The sequence below is a fragment of the Aedes aegypti genome, chromosome 1 (assembly GCF_002204515.2).
Source record: "Aedes aegypti strain LVP_AGWG chromosome 1, AaegL5.0 Primary Assembly, whole genome shotgun sequence".
NCBI classification, from domain to species: Eukaryota; Metazoa; Arthropoda; class Insecta; order Diptera; family Culicidae; genus Aedes; species Aedes aegypti.
Window position 1 is genome coordinate 198,601,978 of NC_035107.1, and position 23,440 is coordinate 198,625,417.

At 39.0% G+C, this 23,440-nt stretch overlaps 1 protein-coding gene across 4 annotated transcripts in view; it reads left to right on the top strand.

The window, feature by feature from the left end:
- The window catches only part of LOC5569269 (complexin), an 865,751-nt gene extending 858,352 nt beyond the window's left edge, over positions 1 to 7,399 (top strand). For all 4 annotated transcript variants that reach the window (XM_021856799.1, XM_021856811.1, XM_021856826.1 and 1 more), the window contains one exon: positions 4,211 to 7,399. In XM_021856799.1, coding sequence (XP_021712491.1) covers positions 4,211 to 4,284 — 74 coding nt within the window. In that variant the 3' untranslated portion in view covers positions 4,285 to 7,399. The remainder of the gene's footprint in view (positions 1 to 4,210) is intronic.
- The last annotated feature ends 16,041 nt before the right edge of the window (positions 7,400 to 23,440 follow it).

Sequence of the window (23,440 nt, forward strand, 5' to 3'; positions counted from 1 at the left end):
ACAAACTCTTCAAAACTTCGTTACTGCCTGAACCACATCGCCTCTATTATGTCGTTGTGTGGAAGTCGGTGTTTTTGAGTTATCACCTCCATCCCAGTCGCCATCTAGGGGGGAGCTTGTTAAACACTCTCATTCCATTGAAGTGAAGCCCACTTCACTGCCGATGTGGAGCAGAGCCCTCGCTACCTCTGCATTTTGTCTACATTCAGGCTCTTACTCACGAGTGCCTGGTTCCGATTTGGCTTTTAATTGAGTGTCGCAACCATCTTCACATCGTCTGGTTTCGACTTCCTGACGACGACGTGGGGTCCTGCCGAATTCTACGATATCTATCGGGGATATTCGTCGACGGAGTAAGGGTGGACGATGGGGGTTGGGGGGTAGAACAATCCTTGAAAATTTCATTCGGTGCCAATTCGATTCAAGCAATAAACATCAGTTCCAGATGACTACCATGGAGAGTAGTACAGGATGCGCCGAAATATGGATGCTTCGGAAATTCTGTGGTTAAACCTGCGCCTCATTTTTACAAGCAGGAAATCTTATTACTGCTTTCATTTAACGGTGTGGGCTGAATGCCAAAATTCGAATTTGTAATCTAAAGTTAGGTAGGCAATCAGATTATTTGTAATCTAAAGTTAGGCAGGCAATGCAGATTATACAATGATGAACAATCCGTCATCCAGAAAGTGAATCCAGCGTCAAAAGGCACACCCTGTAGTAACAGCCAAATGGGGATGGATCATCAAATACACGCTCCGAATTCACTAAGTGTGTGATGGATGTTCCGGGAAACTGCAGAGCCCCCTCGACATCCTACCATTTGTGAACGCGGTGTTCCAAATGGGGCCAAGAGGGTGTTATTTGAATGTCATTGGCATTTCTTAACGGAAAGGGGGCGTCAACGTTCTCCATTTGTGAGCGAACTGTGTGATTTATTGGTTTTGAGACGTTATTCCACTTTTCTGCTCAATTGGGTGCCTCTTGGGTGGTAGAGAGGGTAATTACCGAATAATTTGCATTAAATTGATTGATATTTGATCGATAAATAATGCTTATGCTTTTAAACTCAAATTGTTCAGATTCATTTGTTATTCACCATTTTCAACTGACGATTGCAAACTATATCATGTGACACATCAATCTTCTAGTTTTTTTTTCTCTGGAAGTGTAAGAGTGAAAAAAACCTGAAGATTGAAGTGTCATATGATATGATTTACAATCGTGCTGCGTGTCGCACGCTCGCCAAACCGATGCGCACTTGATCCGCCTACCTGACTTGCTGCGCTCCACGCCTTCTTGTACCAACCGAATTTAAAGTGAACACCATATTTGCAGGGTTGCTGTCCGGCTTTCTTGCAACACACCCCGCCCATCGTAGCCTTATAGATTTGGTCACCTTCTGGATACTGGGTTCGCCGTAGAGTTGGGAGAGCTCGGTTCATCCTTCGCCGCCACACACCATTTTCCTGCACACCGCCAAAGATCGTCCTAAGCACCCGGCGTACGAAGACTCCAAGTGCATAATCGGCCCGACTTCCACTGATAATTGATCTTGGTCGCATTCACCACCAGTTCAACTTTTCGCGTTCCAGGCGGGTGTACAGGTCTGCTACCATTTCAAATGTTCAGCCGACAATGTCCATTTCATCCGCGAACCAAACAAATTGGCTGGATCTCGTAAAAATCGTACCCAGGCTGTTAAGCCCGGCTCTCCGCATAATACCTTCTAGCGCATTATTGAACAACAGGCACACCTTGTCGTAGTCCCTGGTGAGATCCAAACGAACTGGAATGCTCGCCTGAAACCTTCACACAATTTTGCACACCTTCCATCGTTGCTTGTATCAATCTCGTGAGCTTCCCACGAAAGCTGTTCTCGTCCATGATTTTCCATAGCTTTACGCGGTCGATACTATCGTATGTCGCCTTGAAATCGATGAAAACGTGATGCGTTGGGACCTGGAACGACATTTTTGGAAGAGTACAGTAAAGATCTGGTCCGTTGTCGATCGGTCGCCAACGAAGCCGGCTTGATAACTTCCCACGAACTCGTTTACTACAGGTGACAGACGACGGAAAAAGATCTGGGATACCACATTGTAGGCCGCATTTAGAATGGTGATTGTTAGTGAGTTCTCGCAATCTAACTTGTCGCCCTTCCATTAGATGGGGCAAATTACCCCTTCCTTCCACTCCTCCGGTAGCTGTTTTGTTTCCCTGATTGTGCCTATCAGCCGTTGCAGACAAATGGCCGGCCTCTCCGAGCCCATCTCAATGGGTTCAGCTTCGATACCATCCTTACCAGCAGCTTTATTGTTCTTGAGCTGCTGAATAAACACCTTAACATCCCTCTTATTGATTTTGGTCGTCCGCAGTACTGACGAATGCATTTTCTTCGTTGTCCCGACCTTCATTGCCTGTGCTCTCAGCGCCTTTCAAGTGTTCGTTGAAGTGCTGCTTCCACCTTTCAATCACCTCACGCTCGTCCGTCAAGATGCTCCCATCCTTATTCCTGCAAATCTCGATTCACGGCTCAAAGCCGTTGCGGGATGCGTTGAGCTTCTGAACTCACATGTTTCTTGAGACCAGCACAGCAAACGTTCGCACCATAAATCCTTTCCAACAAACTTCCTACCTTCGCCGATTTTACCGGTTCGTATTCTCTCGTTGATTATTCGTTGCTTGATTATTAACGGCTTGCTTGCAAGGCCTGACACCAACCGTCTAGATTTCCGGAGGACCATTCCCCCTAAATTTTCGGAAGGCCATAGTGCGCAGTTTAGCTTAGACTTCTTCTCTGACACTCGGACGATGATCAGCCGCTCCTAACATGGAGTACAGACAATCCAGGTTTGCAGAAGAAAACCCCCCTTCCGGTCAGCATACGACCAAAGTTCCCACCGGGGTTGGTTACCCGATCTTCCCTAAGGTTCCCAGACAACCAGAATGTATATATAACGAATTCACCTTTTGCGTTATGCGATGCTTATATGTGCAAAGATTCCGTATAAGATGTCGTCAAAAGGCCTTATGCGTACAAAAGTGGTGGCGATATATGTGCATAATTTATATGATGAAAATTGAAAATTGACATACAATGCAAGTGTGCAGATTTTATTACGCATTAATCCGTAACCTAATACGACTTAGTTTATGATAACGAAATTGATTTGACAGTTGCTACGGATTGATTCGACTTCCTTTGTACGTTTATACGGAATGAAACAAAATGCATTGATGAACTCAGAAAAATGCCGTTCTATGTGAGGAAATTCATCAATAAAACGATTTCATTAAACATGTTGTGCGGATGTGATGTAATTCGCACAAAAAAAAACGACTTTTAACGTAAATTGTTATGCGACTTCTGGTTGTCTGGGTTGCTCGTACCTCGGCCAATACCGCAAAGAGGTAGGGATAGGAGTTGCTGGGCAGAAGGCTACCCAAGCAACCAATAGTTCGGATTGTACTTAAGCAGTGAACTCCAGAGTTCACTTTTGGTACAAATCTAGTTCCAGTGAAACTTTTTCGCTGATTAAGAGAACACCATGGATATTAAATGAACTTCATTCTCAGAGAAGTTATTTATGAACTCATCAACAACTTGAAAGTTCAGAACAAGTTTGAACTGAACTTCTTTTGTACTTGAAGGTAACAATCAAACTTAAACGAACTTTATGTAAACTGTAAAGTTCAGTTAACTACTTAAAAAGGGAGCTGATTAAACCAAAACATGCCCTTTTATCCGAACTTTTGGTTGCTTGGGTAAGGACCAAACAGAGGAATCTATTTTATTCCTTCAGGTACGCGTGGGACCAATGGTACGCCATACCCAGCCATTTACCAACCACTAAAATGACATGCACTTACTAACTAATATGTCTTTAATAAAAATACACTTGACTCCTCAGAATGTTCATCTAAATAATGAGAGTGGCTCAATTTGAAACACAGAAACTATTCAAAGAATAAACAAACTAATCACAACTGACTTCCACGTTTTTCTCTATTCTGAGCAATCTATTGCTACATTTTCTCTTGCATAACTACTAGTCCTTGTTATTCATTACCCAACTAATCCAATCAATAACTAACATTTCCAATATGGATTTCTTCTTTCTCATTTCATTCCCAATTCTACTTTTCGCTAACAACTACTAACAACGACAATAACTTCAACATCTTCCACCGTTGGATCGCGGCACAGAGTTGAAAAACTCCATAGAGACACAGGTGAACGAGATCAAAACGCAGATCGAGGGAAAATGCTCCTTACAGTGATTATCCATCATCCGTATTCAGCAGTATATTCAATAATATTAACTCTAATTTAAAGAAATAAAAAAGGAATAACAGAAATAAGCAGAATGCAAATATTATAGAACAAAAAAAAACAAAATAGTAATTATTTAAAAGAAGTGAAAACACATGAAAAACAAATGATTAAAACAGAAAAAAAGTATTTAAATGTAAAGTTTTAAATTGAAAAATTCAAATGGAGAAACAACCGAGAAAATAAAAACCATAATGTATAAGCAGCATTATTCACCACCACCAAAACCACACTCACAAACGAAATCACGCAACCAACGACAGGCAATCCAGATAAGCAACCGAAACCCAACCATTACCGGCACCGTTTGAAACGTAAGATGCAATATATGAGTGTGAGAACACCACAAAAGCCGCAACATCAACAACAACAGCAAAAAGCGACGACGACACAAGCAGCACCATCACCATCAGAACCATCACCGATAGTAAAAACTGAAAGCATTGTTTAAAACACAACATGACAACATTAAATCACAGGTGAAAAAGCTCATGAACTGATGAATCCAAAAAAAAAGCGATACATAATAGAGAACAGGTGAAAATTCATTGTTAAATAGGGACACCCAGGTGAATCAACTGATTAAAAAAATAAAAGTGAAAAAAATGTGATTATTCAAAAACAAAACAAAAAGGAGAAGCATTTACCTTTTCGATTTTCGGGTCTTTCCGTTCGAAACCGTTTTCGTTGGTGTAAAGGAGAAGTATATACGCTAAAGCAAAGCCATACAAACCAAAATTGCTTCACAGTTCTCATTTAGTAGAAAAGGGATAAATTACACCGACAAAGATCCACCAGGAACGAAACGATGCAAAAGCGACAAGCATTTGTGATAACAGCATGATTGTTTGTAGTTGAAACTAAAAATAGAAACGCGAATGAGGAGCATGTGTAAAGGATCAAGAGGAAGGATTTCCTGTGTTCTTAAGTCCCGTTTTAGTTTGCGAGCGTTTTTTAACGATAAATGAAAAAGGCATACGCCATCCCAAGAAAACTAGAAAAGGAATACATTTTAGAGCGATAAACCGAACTAAATTGAGAGAGCAAAATTCTTAGCGTTAGTACAAGTCTTATATATTTAGCTTGAAGTTCGTTGACAGTTTGGCAAGTGTTGTAAAACAAAGTTATTCGCCTCTGGTTGAACACGAAGAATATAAGAGTGTACTCAAAATGAAGCATAGGTAAATTTTACCTTTCGAACACAAACAGACACAGTGCCGGGTATTCCAGGCGTTCATTAATGGAAAGAAAAAATCGAAACTAATCACATTGGCCGTAGTTTACAGGTTAGTTGCTGTTACTAGTTGAATTTTGTTTGAAAAATGTTGAAAAGGACGTATTAATTTTAATACGATAAATCAATAGAAGCAATCGTTCATCCCAAATTCCCAGCTCCCGAACCAGAGGAGAAATAGAACGCGTTTACCGCCATCGAATTGATGTGTTTCTAAAAATATTTTTTCCAAGTGCACTTCGAGACTTGACCTAGTCTCTTTGAACCAACAAAAAAAGTATCACCAACCCAAGTGCACCCCATACATTCAACGCTAATATTTAACTTCTTTGGGTGAAATGCTTCCTCTTTCTCTATCGCCTGATTCTATTCCTTGTCAAACTCTAACATTTTGGTAGACGCTACTGTGCTTCGTCTGTCTCAATTTTGCTTTGATATTTCTTTTTTTTTCGATAAATGATCCAATTTCTGCTCAAAACAGGATAGTTGAAGTTGAAAACTTCTGACAAAAATTGTTCTACGGACATTTTTGATAGATGACAGAACAAGCATTGCAGAAGCCAAAACTTTCCTGATGTTGGAAGATTTCTGTTTTTCTACTTACTGTTGAAAATTACTCATATCGATGTGTATTCTCCTCTGTTTCAAATTGCATGGATACTGATTTCATCAGTATTTTCTATTCTACGCGTCTATTCATCGGAAAACAATACAACCAGAACTTCATTCGCGATCTCTTACTGCACCCGTCGTATTCTGTTGAATGTTTATGTCGCGCTCATTGATGTCGTGTCGCTAGTAATAAATGTATTGATAACAAAAGCAAATTGCAAATGCGTTAATCTACTGACAGCAGCGAAACTCAAACGGTTTTATCTGTTGATCTGTTGACAACCAACCACCACAACAACAACACATTACAGCTAGTAAACAAAAAAACAAACAGTATGTTTATCTCTCTATCCTATCGTTAGAAATCATTGATTAGCAGAAAACGAAAGCAAATATTGAATGAAATTAGCGAAAAACAAACTCATAATCTCTTAAACATTTATCTTCAAAACATTCAAATTCTCTTCCTAACTATTGAAAACAAACATTTCCCAAACAAATTGGCTTAACAGGAAGCAAAGCCTAGTGTTCTGTTTCTAAATAAATTTCATCCAAAAGTCTTTGCCCAAATAAAACCATGATCAGGTTTCCATAAGCAGCTGAAAAACTTTCAAAAAAAAGCCTACTACGTTTTTTCACCACTTTCAAATGAAAAAAAAAACTCAGTTTTAAATTCACAGTGTATCGAAATCATAAACACAGCTTTCACATTGTAAACCCAGACAAGGAAGAAACCCAATCGAATAATCCTGAAATGACAGTTACGCGAAAGTGAAACCAAGACAACGTTTGTTTATAATTGTTGAAGAGAATTAAATGAACAAGTTACACATTAAAAATAAAACACAAAAAACTGTTAAACCTCTGTTTTATTTGTTTCCACCGCTTTCATCACCCGGACACATCACCGGCACAATCACACAATTTCATCAATAACCAAATTTCTCACCACAGGTCTCCCATCATCAACTATATAGAGAACATTGTTAAAATGTGCAAATGACACAAAGTCTAATGGTTCGTGTCAGCACATTTTCACCGCAAACTCACCACCATTAGCTTTTGCGAGCGTTTCTCGCAATTCAAAAACAACAACTCACCACCATAGCTCGAGTGAAATAAAAAAAGACAAGAAACATTCAAATACAATATGTGTGTCAATTATTATTACCATTAAAAGAGGAAAATCGATAAAAGTATATATATTTAAGTGTATATCAAACAAACTACAAGTAGAGCAGCATTATCTGGAGTTGCGAAGAGGACGAAAGAATAGAATTTTAGCGCACTTGAGAAGCGATTGGTTTTATCATGCACACACATGTAGACGCTGGAAAAAATGTGTCAAAATTATCATCGCCATCGTCAAAACAGTCTTAATGCCCTCCTGTGCGATGAAATTGAAGTAATGCCTCGATTTGAAAACTGAGCGAAGGAAAACATTGTTGCATTATCCAGTTATGCAGTTGAACAGTAAAACCATTTATAGTAGCATATATAAATTTAGCAGAAAACCAATTGAACTGTTTAAACTAAAAACCGAAAATATTAGCCAGAGATAGTTATCTAAACATGCACTTTAAAATTAGGTTTGAATATCGTTGATTATTTTAGCAGGGTAACAATCTCTGTTTTTATGTTGCCTTGTTAGTTGACCCATCTTCGTGCACCGCCTCTCCTAAATAAGACACTAAACTATTCATTCTAACGGACTCTATACCGCAACTATTACTTTAAAACAAATATCTAACCTTACAGAAACAAAACTCAAACAAAAACACACAAAAAGTAGAACATTGAATCGTATTCACTCGCTTTTCCTATCAGCTGCTCCTATTGTTCTTTCCTCCCTTCAAAATTGCAACTCGAAAACAAAATACCAACCACCCACGAATCCAATAGAAACAACAAAAGCAATTATGCCTGGCAGGGGGCTCTGAGTTATCCCGCACGCGGTCAAACTTATAATCCCAAAAAAAGAAAAAACAAAAGACGAAAAGAATGCAATACCGAAACAAAATAGAAAAAGTAGCAAAAACCTAGTAAAAGAATAACAACGACAGTTAGATAAAAGTTTCAGAAAACAAAGTGTGACAAAAGCAAAAGCAAGAAGAAAATATTACAGACACATCCAACCATTTCCCCATGAATGCAAATAAACCAAAAAAGCGTCTTTGATGTTGTTTTCTGTGTTTTCTTTATCAATCTGTGTCCTTCATGAGCGTGGGTGGGCGTATGTGTGTTTTGCGAATGTGCATAATGTCGAATCTGCGCGTATGTTTGTGTGCTAATCTGTGTTTGGTATGTTAACTTATCTCCTAGTTGTATTTTTTCGCTATTTATGTCTATGTCGATGTGTTACTTTTCAGTGTTGTCTGCATATGATAGTTGGTTGTCCTTTTCTAACTTTTACATGGCATTATGTCAAAGACTAAAAACTACCGATAATGCACACATAAGGACTGAATGATGAGCTATATTGTAGGCTCAAGTTGTGTGATAGTACGAAGGTGTTGCTTTCGATGTATCAATGTTGGATGTTCTCTGAGGTTGTATGCAAAACTTGAAAAGCGGTAAGTAGGATTCTGAAAACTAGTGAATTTGATAGATGCATATGACGTACTGAACATGAATGATAATAATTTTCAGTACCTTTTTAGAATTTGACATTATAAGGGCTTAAGGTGAAACTCTGTTGAATCCACAAAACTTCGTACAAATGTAGTGGTATAGTCTTATGATCAAGTATTAGTGAAATGGTACATGATTGCCAGTACAGTTTTCGCAATGGACTATAACGGCGTATAGGTGCCCACTAAAATAAACTCTCAACCCTCTCCAATGTCATGTTTCTCTGCACGAGCCAATTTCAAAAAAACACTGACTTACGTGAATAGGGTCCTAAAGCCCTGTCCCAATTTTAGTATCAAACGCTTAAGTTTAGGGCAGAAACCCATGTTTACTCAATTTTTAAATGATTTTCATTGATTTAAGTACAAAAAAACATTTTTCTATGATTTTTTAGATTATGCCATGCCCCTTGGTTTAAACTCAAATTTTGGGTATATTTTGTTTTCCGTGTCCCTTCCAAAATGTCAGATAGGAACAACCCCAGTGTTAAAACTACAAGCCCTGTGGCAATTTTGTCGAAAAAGTGAATGTCAAACATGACCACAAGTGTCAAGGTTCATATTTAAGACTATTTTTAAATTAGGTTATAGCCGTTATTTGAGCTAGAAAAATTGCTAAAGTAGTTGCAAGAACATGCTCTTTCGTATTATTAAATAGAAACAAGAATTCATTTAATATTTTAGGACCCAATTGAGGAAAAAATAAAAAAAAATAATCATCCCGAATACCTCCATGGTGAAAGGACTCATAACTAAGATGCAGTAATCTCACTCAAAACTTCAATTCATTTATTTATTTATTCATTTTCTTATGCATCCTTTTGGGTTAGGGAAAAGCTTTTGGGAGGGGGCTTTCAAACTCCCTCCGAAAAGCGTAAAAACCGTACCATCTTTTCTTTTTACAAAATACAACAAATATAGATACATAATTAACTAATCCTATTTGCACCAACCAGTGAGCAGATAGCTCTTTGAAGATGGTGCACAATTCACATTTCAGCGCGATTTTTTAATTACACTAATTTATAAGGTTAAATGGTCGGCGTTAAGTCAGAGTGGACCAAGTGACATTTTTGATATTTTGAGAAAAATGAGTTCAAAGTCTAACGTTCTGTAATTTTTGAACTCGTTTAAATTTTGGTTCAATATTTCTACACGTCTTTATGTTACTTTCAAACAATATAATGTGATGTGACAATCATGAAAAATCATAATCCAAACCTCTAATAGAACGATTTTTTGGTGGACTATGTGTACTTGGTCCACTCTGACTGAACTAAAGACCACCGTTCAGTGAGCTGGTTCACTCTGACTGAACAATTTCTTGGAAAATAACAATCATTTAATGCTTGCATGGTCAAATTGGGTGCATATCTATAAGATAAACAAATTATCAAGACCCTTCGACACCAGTATCGTAAATTCTTAAATAATCCATATAGTAAATACCAAAATCAGTGACATTACGATAGCTTGAAAATTAAGGTTTCGCAGAGTCAGGGCATTGAAGACTAGAAAAATCCAAATATGCGTTCAGTCAGAGTGGACCAAGTGAAAATCTTGAGTACCGACCAAAATATGCTGATCCAATAAGCGGGACCTAGGACATGCTATACATACACCATAGATCTACCGTAAACTTCTATTGGACTCTGAAATTGACTCAAAAAATGCAGTAATCAATCATTTTATTGCTTTTCAACACTTGGTCCACTCTGTCTGCACAGAATTTGTTGCAATTTCTGACCACCCATCCAAATATGGTAAATGCTCAAAAATCAAAATCAAATGCATCGAATTAAATAATATTCATAAATTTCTATTGATGGATAAGTAGAAGAATGATTCAATGTCGAAAAATCTGACAAATCTCCTGAAATGTTTTTCATTTCCTCGCATTCCTCAGCGCGCTGATCATTTTCGCTGTTATGGTAATAAGCACTTGGTCCATTCTGACTGCACACTTTTATCGATTTTTGTTGATCATCCAAAGTAAATTTATTACATATCTCTCGCAGTTTTCAGTATTCTTCAAATCTGATCAAAGTGTAACGGAGGTAAGATAATTTCACATCAAATGAGGGAATAATCCAATTTTCCCAAGTTTTGTACTTGGTCCCCTCTGACTTAACGGCGACCAAATAATAGTTAAATAAAAATAATTAGATGATTTATAATTTCACGGTGAATTCAGGAACTCAAGCATGTTGGAATACGTATTTTTATTTCAGTTGGCCTTTCACAATAATTTAGATGTCGATTGTCTCCGATCTACAAATATTACCAGGATTCGAACCTTGTGCTACAACAACTGGCAATGCGATGAGTCACCTTCAAGGCGTTCATGATTCGAACTATACGAACCGATTTTTTTTTTTATCAGAAGTTTAACTTGTTCCAGAAAAATCGATACTTTAAAAGCTTTAACGTTTCAGTAGTAACATTTGATTTGATGTCGAATGCTCTAATCAACAATATTGGCACCACTGAAACAGCAGGCCGACGACTATAATTGAAAAAAATGAAAAAAAGTGAAATTTGTGATAGCTTTTGGCACCGTTTTACCAAATTTTAAATTAATTCCAAAGGAATCTTGCTTGTTAGTATATTTTGTTGTGCGTGAAGTAAAAGTATATTGACCAGAAGAGGCTGCGCTTAGTGTAAATCATTAGAAAACTAACGAAATTCAGCTGCTCCTTTAGCATTATGGAGATGATCAAATGCAAGTAAGTAAAGTAATTGGTGAAAAACGTGAAATCGCTGGGGGCAAGTGAATGTATGGGTGAGGTAGCAATAGTGACTGCCATGACATGGATTCTTTCCCAAATGTCCTTAAGGGGCCTTCCTTAGTCGACTGGTTAGAGTCCGCGGCTACAACCCAATAACTTATACATACCATATTTTGGTATCATACCATAATTAGGTATTGTTCAGTTGTCAATACCTCGTTTTGGTATTATAATGGTATTTGAAAAAAAAATGTTTAAAACAATTAAAAATACTTCATTATGGTATTCGATAGGTATTGAGGACTGCTGGAGGTATTGAACTATTATTGAAAAAAATCATTTTTATATGAAAATCAATCATGTTATCAAATCAAATTATCGGCTTGGTATTTGTAGAATATGCAGAAGGTATTATTTGAGGTATTTTACCTCTTATGCAGGGCTCATTCATACCTGATTCAGGATGTAAGTATTGGAAATTATCTGGTATGGAATACCTCAAGTTGGTATTCAGCAGTTATTTTCTTCTGCTCGGGAAAGCAAAGCCATGCTGAAAGTGTCTGGGGTCGATTCCCGGCTTTGTCCCAGTGGGGACGTAATGCCAAGAGGGGGTGACCCATTTCGCATAAAGACGTTACCCATAAGGACGTTTCGCATACGGACGTTCATCATAATGAACGTTTCGCATAAAGCAGTTTCATGCAAAAACAGGTAGCATTTTAAGGCGAAGTAGGCCGTCATTGAAATTTGTACGCGTCATCAATGATTGTTGTCAAGCCATCTCACGATTTCGAATCATAAAATCAGTTGGTTTTGCTCTGATTTAGCTGAAAAAGTATCAGTCAGCTTTCCACATGTGAGCGCGTATAATGATGCTATTTCGAGCTAATATATATCATGCGGACTGAGTATATCAATTTGAAATTGTGAGCTGCAATGTCAATATGGCTACCAAAACAAATGGCGGAAAAGATTGTTGCTATGATTTATACCTTTAATTTCTACTGTAGGAATTGTAAAATGGCCATTAATTTTAGGAATATGCATTTTGACCACAAATTTCTCCCTTCTTATCGGAAGTTTTTCTTCTTTCAAATGATAGCTGTTCTTTAGAACTACCGTTCGGAGCAATAATTTGTATTAAGGCTATTATTTTCCAAACAAAAGAGTCATTTTCTGAATGTCAGTTGCTATTATTTTGATACTCCAAAGCATAGAGTAATTAGGTATCATAAGCATTTTATTTGATTCATCTTCAATAGAGATTTGTCCTTCTTTTAAACATTGGCTGTTCTTTTGGAGTTATACATGATAGTGTTTTTATATAGGAGCAATTCTCGCTGAAACCAGGCCGCCATCGGCACCCATCGTTAGAATTACAATTTTATGTCACTGATCGCTAGTTTTCGATGAAACTTAAGGGTGGTCCTTTCTGTTTTCTCAAATTGGTGGACCCCTCGTACGCCAGCTAGCTGAACAGTTTGCGAAAAAGTCCATTTTTTTGATAAATCTTGGGTATTTCTTCACGGTATATGTCTCATATTTCACTAGGCCTTCTCATGTGACAGGTCCGTCTATGCATTTGTTTACATCGGTGGAGGACCGGAGCATACACGAGGCTGTCATTTTCATAGAAGAACTGTCAAAGAGCTTCCCGATCAGCTGTTTTGGAACGTCATGTGAATAGGCCTCTTGGAACACATAGCAAACTTAGTGGCATCGTATAGAGAAAGGATATAGCTTTCATTTAAACTTGAAAAAATGTTGGCGGCCATTTTGAATTTGGCCGCCATCTTCAATTTTGTTAGAAAAATCGATTTTTCACCATTAGCGCGCCGCTAGTTTTGAATTCTGAGATCACCATCAGAAAGCTGAGGAAAAATTGCGTAAGATAGGCTACAGAAACTAGGTGAGCAATGGTATTTACCCTATCAAATGTACGATTTTCTAAATCATGTTATACAATTTTGACGTATATGGCGAGTGCAATCAATACAAACATCATTTTTTTGTACAACAAAGAAACAAGTTTTCAACCTTTGGTGTTTTATTCGAGTCGAGTAAAGAAAATAATATTATTTTAGTGAAAAAATCTGGCGGCCATCTTGATTTTAGGTAGTAGAATTATTTTTTTACCTTGATAGCACTCAGCATGTCGAATTTAGTGGCTACCAATAAAAAAAGGTTACGTATACTCTTCTTCTTATTATTCTTCATTTTACTGACGTTACGTCCCTACTGGAACCTAGCCTGATACTCAGCTATAAATAGTTATAAATCCAGGTTATTAAACAGGAATTTTCTTTTTTAATGCGATTTCTGACAACAGGATAATTCTTCGACATATCTTTGAATTCAGTAATAATTAATAAATAAATTCAATAGAGTAAGGTGGGGCAAAAGTTCGACCTTAGTGGTATAATGAAAGTTTCCAGGAAAACAATAGCAGTTAAAACAAAACAAATACTATACAGTGAACCTTCAACATAATGACTATAATTTTGCTGAACAAACTTTGTGTCAAAATATTTACCCATTTTTAGTTATAACAGTTTCAAAATTGATTATCTTATTCGAACTTTTGCCCCACCGGTGGGGCAAGAGTTCGAATCTAGTGTGGGGCAAAAGTTTGCTAGCTAAAACACAAAATATCGATCCTTTTATGACAGGTATACTTTACACCAGCCGTAAACTTAAGTTTGACGAAAAATACACACTAAATTTTCATCAAAAAATTGCCCAAAACCGGGTTAATTGTAATATACTCAAAAATAGCAGTTTTTCGCAAAACTAAGTGGAAATGTAAAATTTTGGTGACAATTTTCACGCGATCAGACAAATTTAAACAAATTTGAAGATAATATGTGGATTTTAGGCAATTTGCAAATTTTTCCGTTATTTTATACATGGGTCGAACTTTTGCCCCGCTGATTCGAACTTTTGCCCCACTATGGGCCAAAAATTGATTTCAAGCTGTTGAAAAACGAAGCAATCGTGAACCCTATCTCAACAACCCTGCTACGTCCCTGACAACCGTATCCTGGAGTAGGTTGGACCTAGCAACTAAGGGTTGTTACACTTTTTTCTTATTCCTGTTTCAACCACCAATCGCATCAGACGTGTGTTTCAATAAACGTTATTGTTCCTGTTACATTCGTATCTTGTTCTTCGCCTCCAAAGTTCTGCAACATCAACAGGTTATGGGCGACCACCGTAAAGAAGCTGCGGTTCACGGAATTCAGCAATTCGTTGGTAAAGGTTACGATGTATGGCAATTCCGTGTTCAAACCTATTTGGAGTCGGTGAACGTATGGGACGCTATCGTAAAGGATGTACCCGTAACGGCTGCGGAAGCGGCAAAGTTCCACGAGACGGACAGGAAGGCCAAAGCGATTTTGGTGGGCTTCGTAGCAGACGAGTACCTAGGCTGCATTCGGGACAAGGGCACAGCAAAAGCAATGTGGAAAAGTCTCGAGGATACATTCGCGAAGAAATCAGCAGGTAGGCAGACCCTAATCAGGAAGCAAATTGCAAGATTGCACCTGAAAGATGGCGCCTCGGTTCGGACTCATCTGCTGGAGTTTGAAGATCTGATTCGTCAGTTACGCATGGCGGGATCGAAGTTGGAAGAAAGCGATGTTTGCTCGTCTCTGGCGTTAACGCTTCCGGAATCATACGACGCTCTGGTGACGGCTTTAGAGAATTTGCCGGAGAACGAACTTACCTACGAAGTGATGAAGACCCGTTTGATCGATGAAGAATCGAAACGAAACGATCGAAGCTATACTGTAGAAGACAAACCAGCAGCGTTCATTGGCGATAACCAGAAGAAAGGCAACCGGTTCAATGGAAAATGTCATTCCTGCGGAAAAAGAGGGCATATGAAGAAAGATTGCAAGAAAGCAAAAGGAAATGCAAATGTGGCAAGTATTTTTAAACCAGTGGTGTTCATGGCGGACCGTGCAGTTACTAAGCGAGACAGCGTCGGGAAGATCGTGTTCAAGTTGGACTCTGGATCGAGTGACCATCTCGTGAACAAGAAAACGTATTTCAAATCCGTCAAATCAGTACAATCGCCAATTATCATCAACGTTGCTAAGGATGGCCAATTTCTTGAAGCCAAGCAGGTAGGAGAGATCTCAGGATCAAGTAATCTTGGAGTTCCGTTGCATGTGAAGGACGTTTTGTACGTGCCAAGTCTACGGGACAATTTGATGTCAGTAAAGAAATTGGCAAAAGCAGGAGTCGAAGTGGCGTTCAACAGCAAGGTGGCAACGTTGAAGCTAAACGGGAAAACCATTGCGACGGCCTATCTGCGAGGCAACTTGTATGAACTTGAAATTGAAGTCCCGGAGAAAGAAGCGAATTTGTGCAGTTCAGAGACAGCAAATCTGTGGCATAGACGACTAGGTCATCTGTCTGAGAATAGTATGAAGATGATGGTGCGGGAAGATTTAGCCAAAGGACTGAACTTTAAGCCTCAGAAGCTCCAATTTTGTGAAGCTTGCGTTCAAGGTAAGATGTGTCGAGAACCATTTGATGGAAAGCGCGAAAGAGCAACGAGACCACTCGGAAGAATCCATTCTGATGTCTGTGGACCTATAGAGCCCGCGTCATGGGATGGTCACCGTTATTTTGTCAGCTTTATCGACGACTATTCACACTTCGCGATGGTGTTCCTACTGAAGAAAAAGTCTCAAGTTTTTGAAAAATTTCAAGAGTACGAAGCGATGGTAACAGCTATGTTTGGAGCATCGATATCGAAGTTGACAGTAGATCAAGGTCGAGAATATTGCTCCGGAAATCAGATGAAATTCTACAAGGCTAAAGGTATTCAAATAGAAGCGACCGTTGCATATTCCCCTCAACAAAACGGGGTAGCGGAGCGGTTCAACCGAACCCTAGTGGAGAAAGTTCGAAGCATGCTTATTGACTCGAGGATGCCTAAATCGATGTGGGGAGAAGCAGTTCTAACAGGTACGTTTTTGATGAATAGGAGTCCCACTTCTGCTCTCCCGAGGAATCTTACCCCGACGGAATGCTGGACCAAACAGAAGCCGAACTTGGAGAAACTGAAAGTTTTTGGTTCTCAAGCATTTGCATGGATCCCCAACCAATATCGCAAGAAGTTAGATGCGAAGAGTCGAGAACTGGTGATGATCGGATACGCTTCAAATGGATATCGCTTATGGGACAGGAATTCTCGGAAAATCGTAATTGCTCGAGATGTGAAGTTTAATGAAGCTTGTTATCCGTATGCGTCCAATAGTAGCAAATCTGAAGATATTCCTTTGATGATCTTGACATCGTCCGATCAAGAGGGGGAAAGCAAGAATTACCTCGTATCTGGAGAAGAAAACGAAGCGCGAAATTCCGTTGAAATGATTGAAGCTGAAGATAGCGAATACGATGATGAACTACCCACCGCGCTCCCTTCGCAACAAGAACGGGACAGCAATTCAGATGAATCGTCCACGAGGCGTAGCGAACGGGAGCGCAAGTTTCCGGGTAAGTTGCTGGAATATTTAACTGGTTTTGAAGCAACTGCTGTTGGCTCTCCACAATTCACAGATATACCTCAGTGTTTCAATGATATCGCAAAGAGTGATGACCGTGACCATTGGATGGAGGCTGTACTCGACGAGCTCAAATCGATGGAGGCCAATCGTGTGTGGCAACTGATGAAACGACCACCAGGTGTTAAGCCCTTGAAATCCAAATGGGTATTCCGATTGAAGGAAAACGAATGTGGACAAGCAATTCGACACAAAGCAAGGTTAGTGGTGAAAGGATTTCTGCAACGTCCTGGCATCGATTATGAAGAAACGTTTGCTCCTGTGGCTCGCTTGGCAACAGTACGTGTGGTGCTCGCTGTGGCCGTACGATATGGTTTCTATCTACATCAAATGGATGTGAAGACGGCCTTTCTCCATGGCAACCTGAAGGAAGAGCTGTACATGGAGGTACCGGATGGAGTGCAGGCAGCGCCAGGAACAGTATGCAAGCTACTGAAGTCTATTTACGGGCTGAAACAGTCTCCACGATGTTGGAATGAAAAACTCAATACGGTGTTGCTGAAGCTAGGTTTTTTCAAGATCGAAAAGAGATTATTGCTTGTACACTTCAACAAAAGAGAACGACGAAATCTTTCTGGTGCTGTATGTAGACGATTTACTTATCATTGGCAGAAACATTCGAACCATTGAACACCTGAAGCAACAACTGTCCCGTGAGTTCAAAATGTCGGATTGCGGCGAGGCAAAGTTCTTCCTTGGCATTAAATTGGATTACGATCGTCAGAGAGGTATCCTAAAGTTGTCCCAAGGAAGCAATGCGCAAAAAATCCTGAAGAAATTCGGCATGATAGATTGCAACGCAGTGAAAACGCCTATGGAAAAAGGATTACAGTTGAGTCGAGCCGGAAGCAGAACGAATGAACCCTACAGAGAACTTCTAGGCAGTTTAATGTACCAGATGCTATGTGCTAGACCTGATATTTGTTTTACTGTAAGTTACCTTGGACGTTACCAACAGAATCCGGTGGATCATCATTGGCAGGCCTTGAAGCGCGTTGTGAGATACCTGAAAGGCACTAGCGAGCTTGGTTTGCTCTACAAGCGGAATGAATCTTCAGCTCCGTTGATTGGCTTTGTGGACTCAGATTGGGCATCAGATCAAGAAGATCGAAAATCCGTATCTGGCTTTGTCTTCAAGGTGTTCGGATCAACCGTATCGTGGGCAAGTAGAAAACAAGTAACCGTATCTACTTCATCTAGTGAAGCAGAATACGTTGCTCTCAGCTCTGCAGTAAGTGAAGCGATTTGGTTGGGCGGTCTCCTGGAAGATTTGAAATGCAAATCAAAGGCAGAAGCAATTCCAATATTTGAAGATAATCGTGGCTGTATTGGACTGGCAAGAAACATGGAATCAAAAAGAATCAAGCACATCGATATCAAACATCATTTTCTGAGGGACCATGTTGGTGCTGGAACCGTGACGATTGAGCCTATTGGAACTGCAGATCAAGAAGCCGACATCTTCACGAAATCATTGGATACTGTACGATTCCAAGATCTACGTTCAAGACTGGGAGTCACCGATTGAGAGGGGGTGTTGAAAAACGAAGCAATCGTGAACCCTATCTCAACAACCCTGCTACGTCCCTGACAACCGTATCCTGGAGTAGGTTGGACCTAGCAACTAAGGGTTGTTACACTTTTTTCTTATTCCTGTTTCAACCACCAATCGCATCAGACGTGTGTTTCAATAAACGTTATTGTTCCTGTTACATTCGTATCTTGTTCTTCGCCTCCAAAGTTCTGCAACATCAACACAAGCATTTATGCAAAAACTAATACACCTCAAAGCAACCTTATAATAGGCCTAGAAACGCCCTTACATAAAATATTGAAAAAGATTTTATCTTCAATTGGTTCCATGCAACGAAAGTTTGACCAAAAATTACAATATTCACGTCTGAAAACAACAAATAGCCATAACTTTTCCAAATCTCAAACGATTTGTATGATATTTGGAGTGAAAGTCTCTTACTTGAATAGCATTCGAACCACCATGACATTTATAAGATTTGTTTTGAATTGAGCTAGAAATCTTAAAAAGAAACTCTTACCCCACTCGAACTTTTGCCCCACTCTACTCTAAATGAAAACCGTCAAAAAACATTGATTGTAGGTATTAAACAAACATTTTTTTACCCTATGCATTGTTGTTCATTGTATGCAGTTTATAGATTGCGTGTCGGAACATTAGTAAGCCTTGTGGTAATATCTGTAGTTCTAACGTAAAATAATGCAAAAGTGCATTAAGTTATAATGAAAGTCTTAAATTTTGAAGCAAAAAATATTCTAGATTTTCTAAGTCATAAGGTATCGTTTTTAGTACCGCCCAACATGCATGTGAAAAATAGCGAAATTGAATGATGAGAAGCAGGTTTTGTTCTAATGTGGATGTAATGCCGAAAGGCAGGTGTATAATTTCGAGGTTGGAAAAACTGGCGGCAATCTTGGTTTTTGACGTCATCTTGGTATTTAGCAGTTGCATGATTTTTTACCATCTCAGTGCTCATCATGTTGAATTACAAGGCCTCTGTTGAAAAAATCAATCAGATTCTATCTTTCTTATCTTATCTCAGCTGTTCAACTGATTGTTCATTTGTATCAATGGTTTTAGACCAAATAAATGAAAGAAATAATGCTATTTTACAACTCGAAGATATGCAGAAGAATCATTCAGGTAGCAAATAAGCGTTAAAAAATCCTATTTGATAATTTGTTTTTAAAACTAGTTAAGCTGAAGGGCTGGCTCTGTTCCAGTAGGGACGCAACGTGAGGAAAAAGAAGAACAAGAAGAAGAATAAGTGTAACGGTAGCATTGAAATTCAACATGTTGAGTGCTAACAAGGTGAAAACACATTCTACTACTTAAAACCAAAATGGCGTCAAAATCCAAGATGGCCGCCAGATTTTTTCACTCAAATTAAGACTTCTATTCTTCATCTGTCTCAAATAATACACCAACGATTGAAAACTTGTTTCTTTGTTGTACAAAAAATTATGTTTGCATTGATTGCACTCGCCATATACGTCAAAATAGTAGAACATGATTTAGAAAATCGTTCATATCATAGGGTAAATACCTTTGCTCACCTAGTTTCTGTAGCCTATCTCACGCAATTTTTCCTCAGCTTTCTGATGGTGATTTCAGAATTCAAAACTAGCAGTGCGCTAATGGTGAAAAATCGATTTTTCTAACAAAATTCAAGATGGCGGCCAAATTCAAAATGGCCGCCAACATTTTTTCAAGTTTAAATGAAAGCTATATCCTTTCTCTATACGATGCCACTAAGTTTGCTATGTGTTCCAAGTGAAATATGAGACATATTCCATGAAGAAACCAAGATTTATCAAAAAATGGGCGTTTTCGCAAACTGTTCAGCTAGCTGGCGTACGAGGGGTCCACCAATTTGAGAAAACAGAAAGGACCACCCTTAAGTTTCATCGAAAACTAGCGATCAGTGACACAAAATTGGAATTCTAACGATGGGTGCCGATGGCGGCCTGGTTTCAGCGAGAATTGCTCATAGACACTTGTATCGACGATTATTCCTTCTTTAAAAAATCGGCTGTTCTTCATAAATTTCACAAATACATCTTGCCTGTTTTTTTTTCAATTGAAATGTTGCATTCTTATACATATTGGCAGTTCTTCATGCTTTAAAGTGTTTATGAGCATTTCATTTGCATTTTTAACAGAAGATTTTCCTTGTTTTGAAGTTTTGCTGCCTGTTGGTTTCGACTACTTTCAATTAGCATCAGGGACTGATAATCATCCTTTTTCTGAAATCACGTCCCAGCTAAGGTCTGCTTCTCATCTACTCAAGCATTTGTTGAAGAGCTAGTCCGCTAAGACCACGCAGATCCTAGCGAGGCTAGCCCGTCCACATCCGATTGCAAATCATAAAGAAATACAATACAGTAGATGTCTCCTTCAACTGGGCAGCTAACTGACTGATCCCTCGATCAGCAGCTGCAACTCTCTTTATTCAAACCAGGTATACATTTACAATTCAATATCCTACACAAATATCATACCTCTCTCAACGAACTTCCACACTTTTACCTACGACGACGCATGCTTCTCAACCGACGATTCTTCTACCTGAGGTGCGACTCTACCTCTATTCCAACACTCCTCCTTAGGGTCGCAACCTCGACTCCCGATCGTCTCCTCCTGTCTCGAAACTCCTCCTTGTTCCGAACATCGTACATGCTCCGTCCTCCATCCGAGCTCCTCCTGACTTCGATCCTGTCAACGAGCTCCTTTGACCAGCCAGCTGCCATCCAGTGTCCTGTATCGCCTACGTTCCCGATAGATTTCGTCCTCCGTTGCGGCCAATCCATCCAGCCTGAGGATCCCGTTCTGCGCCACGCGGCTTATGCGGCCAATCCTCCTCCAGAACGATACATGCTGTAAGAACACGTTCCTGGGCCCATAACCTGTTGAAGAGCTAGTCCGCTAAGACCACGCAGATCCTAGCGAGGCTAGCCCGTCCACATCCGATTGCAAATCATAAAGAAATACAATACAGTAGATGTCTCCTTCAACTGGGCAGCTAACTGACTGATCCCTCGATCAGCAGCTGCAACTCTCTTTATTCAAACCAGGTATACATTTACAATTCAATATCCTACACAAATATCATACCTCTCTCAACGAACTTCCACACTTTTACCTACGACGACGCATGCTTCTCAACCGACGATTCTTCTACCTGAGGTGCGACTCTACCTCTATTCCAACAGCATTCACTGAAAGCTTTTCTGATAATTTGATCATTTTTGCATTTTTGCATCATGTTTTTTTATTAGGAGATGATCTGCAGCCTGAACCGTGAGAAGATAATTCACGGAATGTGCGTGTGATGCAACACCGACGACCTGAAATCTACCCATGCTCTGAATTAAGGTTTACAGAAAACACATACATTACTCTTGGATTCAGGCTCCTTATTCTTCGGAACCAACTGATGGTATTACTCCGAGGAGAGGCTATTGCATATTGCATGAATCAAAATCCGGACGGCACCAATATCCGGACACTCTATCAATATTTATTATTTTAATAATGAAAATCTACAATTATCTGGTAATATTTTGACGTATTCATAGATTTAATGTAATTGCACCATCTAACAATAATTTGCAATCTAGTAAGCTTTGCCAAAATATATTAAAAATAAAAACAAATTCGCAGCTTCAGTTTGGCACTTTTCCTACGTCGTGCAAATTTTAGTTTCGTAGTTTTGGACTAATTTTCCGGCATTGGTTTATTCATGAAAGTGTGGATAAATGGTAGTTTTTTCTACTTGTTGTGTTCGGGATGCTGAATGTGATGATAGATTGTAAAGTTTTATAAGTGAAAGTGGTGATTGTATGTGTAATTTAATTACTTTAAGAAGAAAAATATGCTGTCCGGCTTAGTGAGCCAGTGGTTATATAGCCGGATATAAGGTGATATCGTCATAAATCTGTCGTATAAACGAATATTTGTGAAGCATATTCTCATTTTAGCTCTAGCGCTTGTGCTTGGTGTAGGACAACTTGATTTTTTATCTACAGATAGTCTTTTGTTCTTCCGAAATTTGTGTCCATTCGACCTTTTTTGCCATTCGACCTTTTGTCTAGTCGATCTTTTGCCCATTCGACCTGTTGTCAATCGACCTTTTGTCCTTCGACCTTTTGTCATAGATTCCAGAGAATCAATTGTCACCAAACACGCAGCAACAAAGATATTGTCACCTCCTATTCTTGTTGCAACAATATTATTCTGCAACATAAGTTTATCATCACTTGAACAGAATATGACAAAGATCGATCACCACGTGCGCAGCGATTTTCTGGGCTTCGAATTGCAATTTTCTAGAACTTTCTCCTTTTTGGTAAACATTAACATATTATCAAACAGCATCCGTAAAATAAATTTGGTTTTGTGTTTAAAATAACTGATTAATCGCGAGTTGAAAAGGTTGCAATAATATTACACTCTGTGATTGTTATGACAATTTTGCTTTTAATTGTGTCCTTATCCGCAACGGTGGCAACAAACGGTTGTGAGCGAGCTTGCTTTGTTGTTTGTTTTTCGTCTGTTTTGATGATAATTTGATTCACTGATAGATTCCCTACTGAGTTGTAGGGTCACTAAGTAGATCGGTACACTCAAAATAATCCAAACGTCATTGTTACGTGAAAACATACGTGTTTTTTTCCATCCCTCTTTTCACGTAACTCTTACGTGGATCGTAGGTAGCACTGAATGAACGCATGAACATATGGACCTCGTCAGATCCATCGATGTTTCACATAACAGCTACATGAATTTT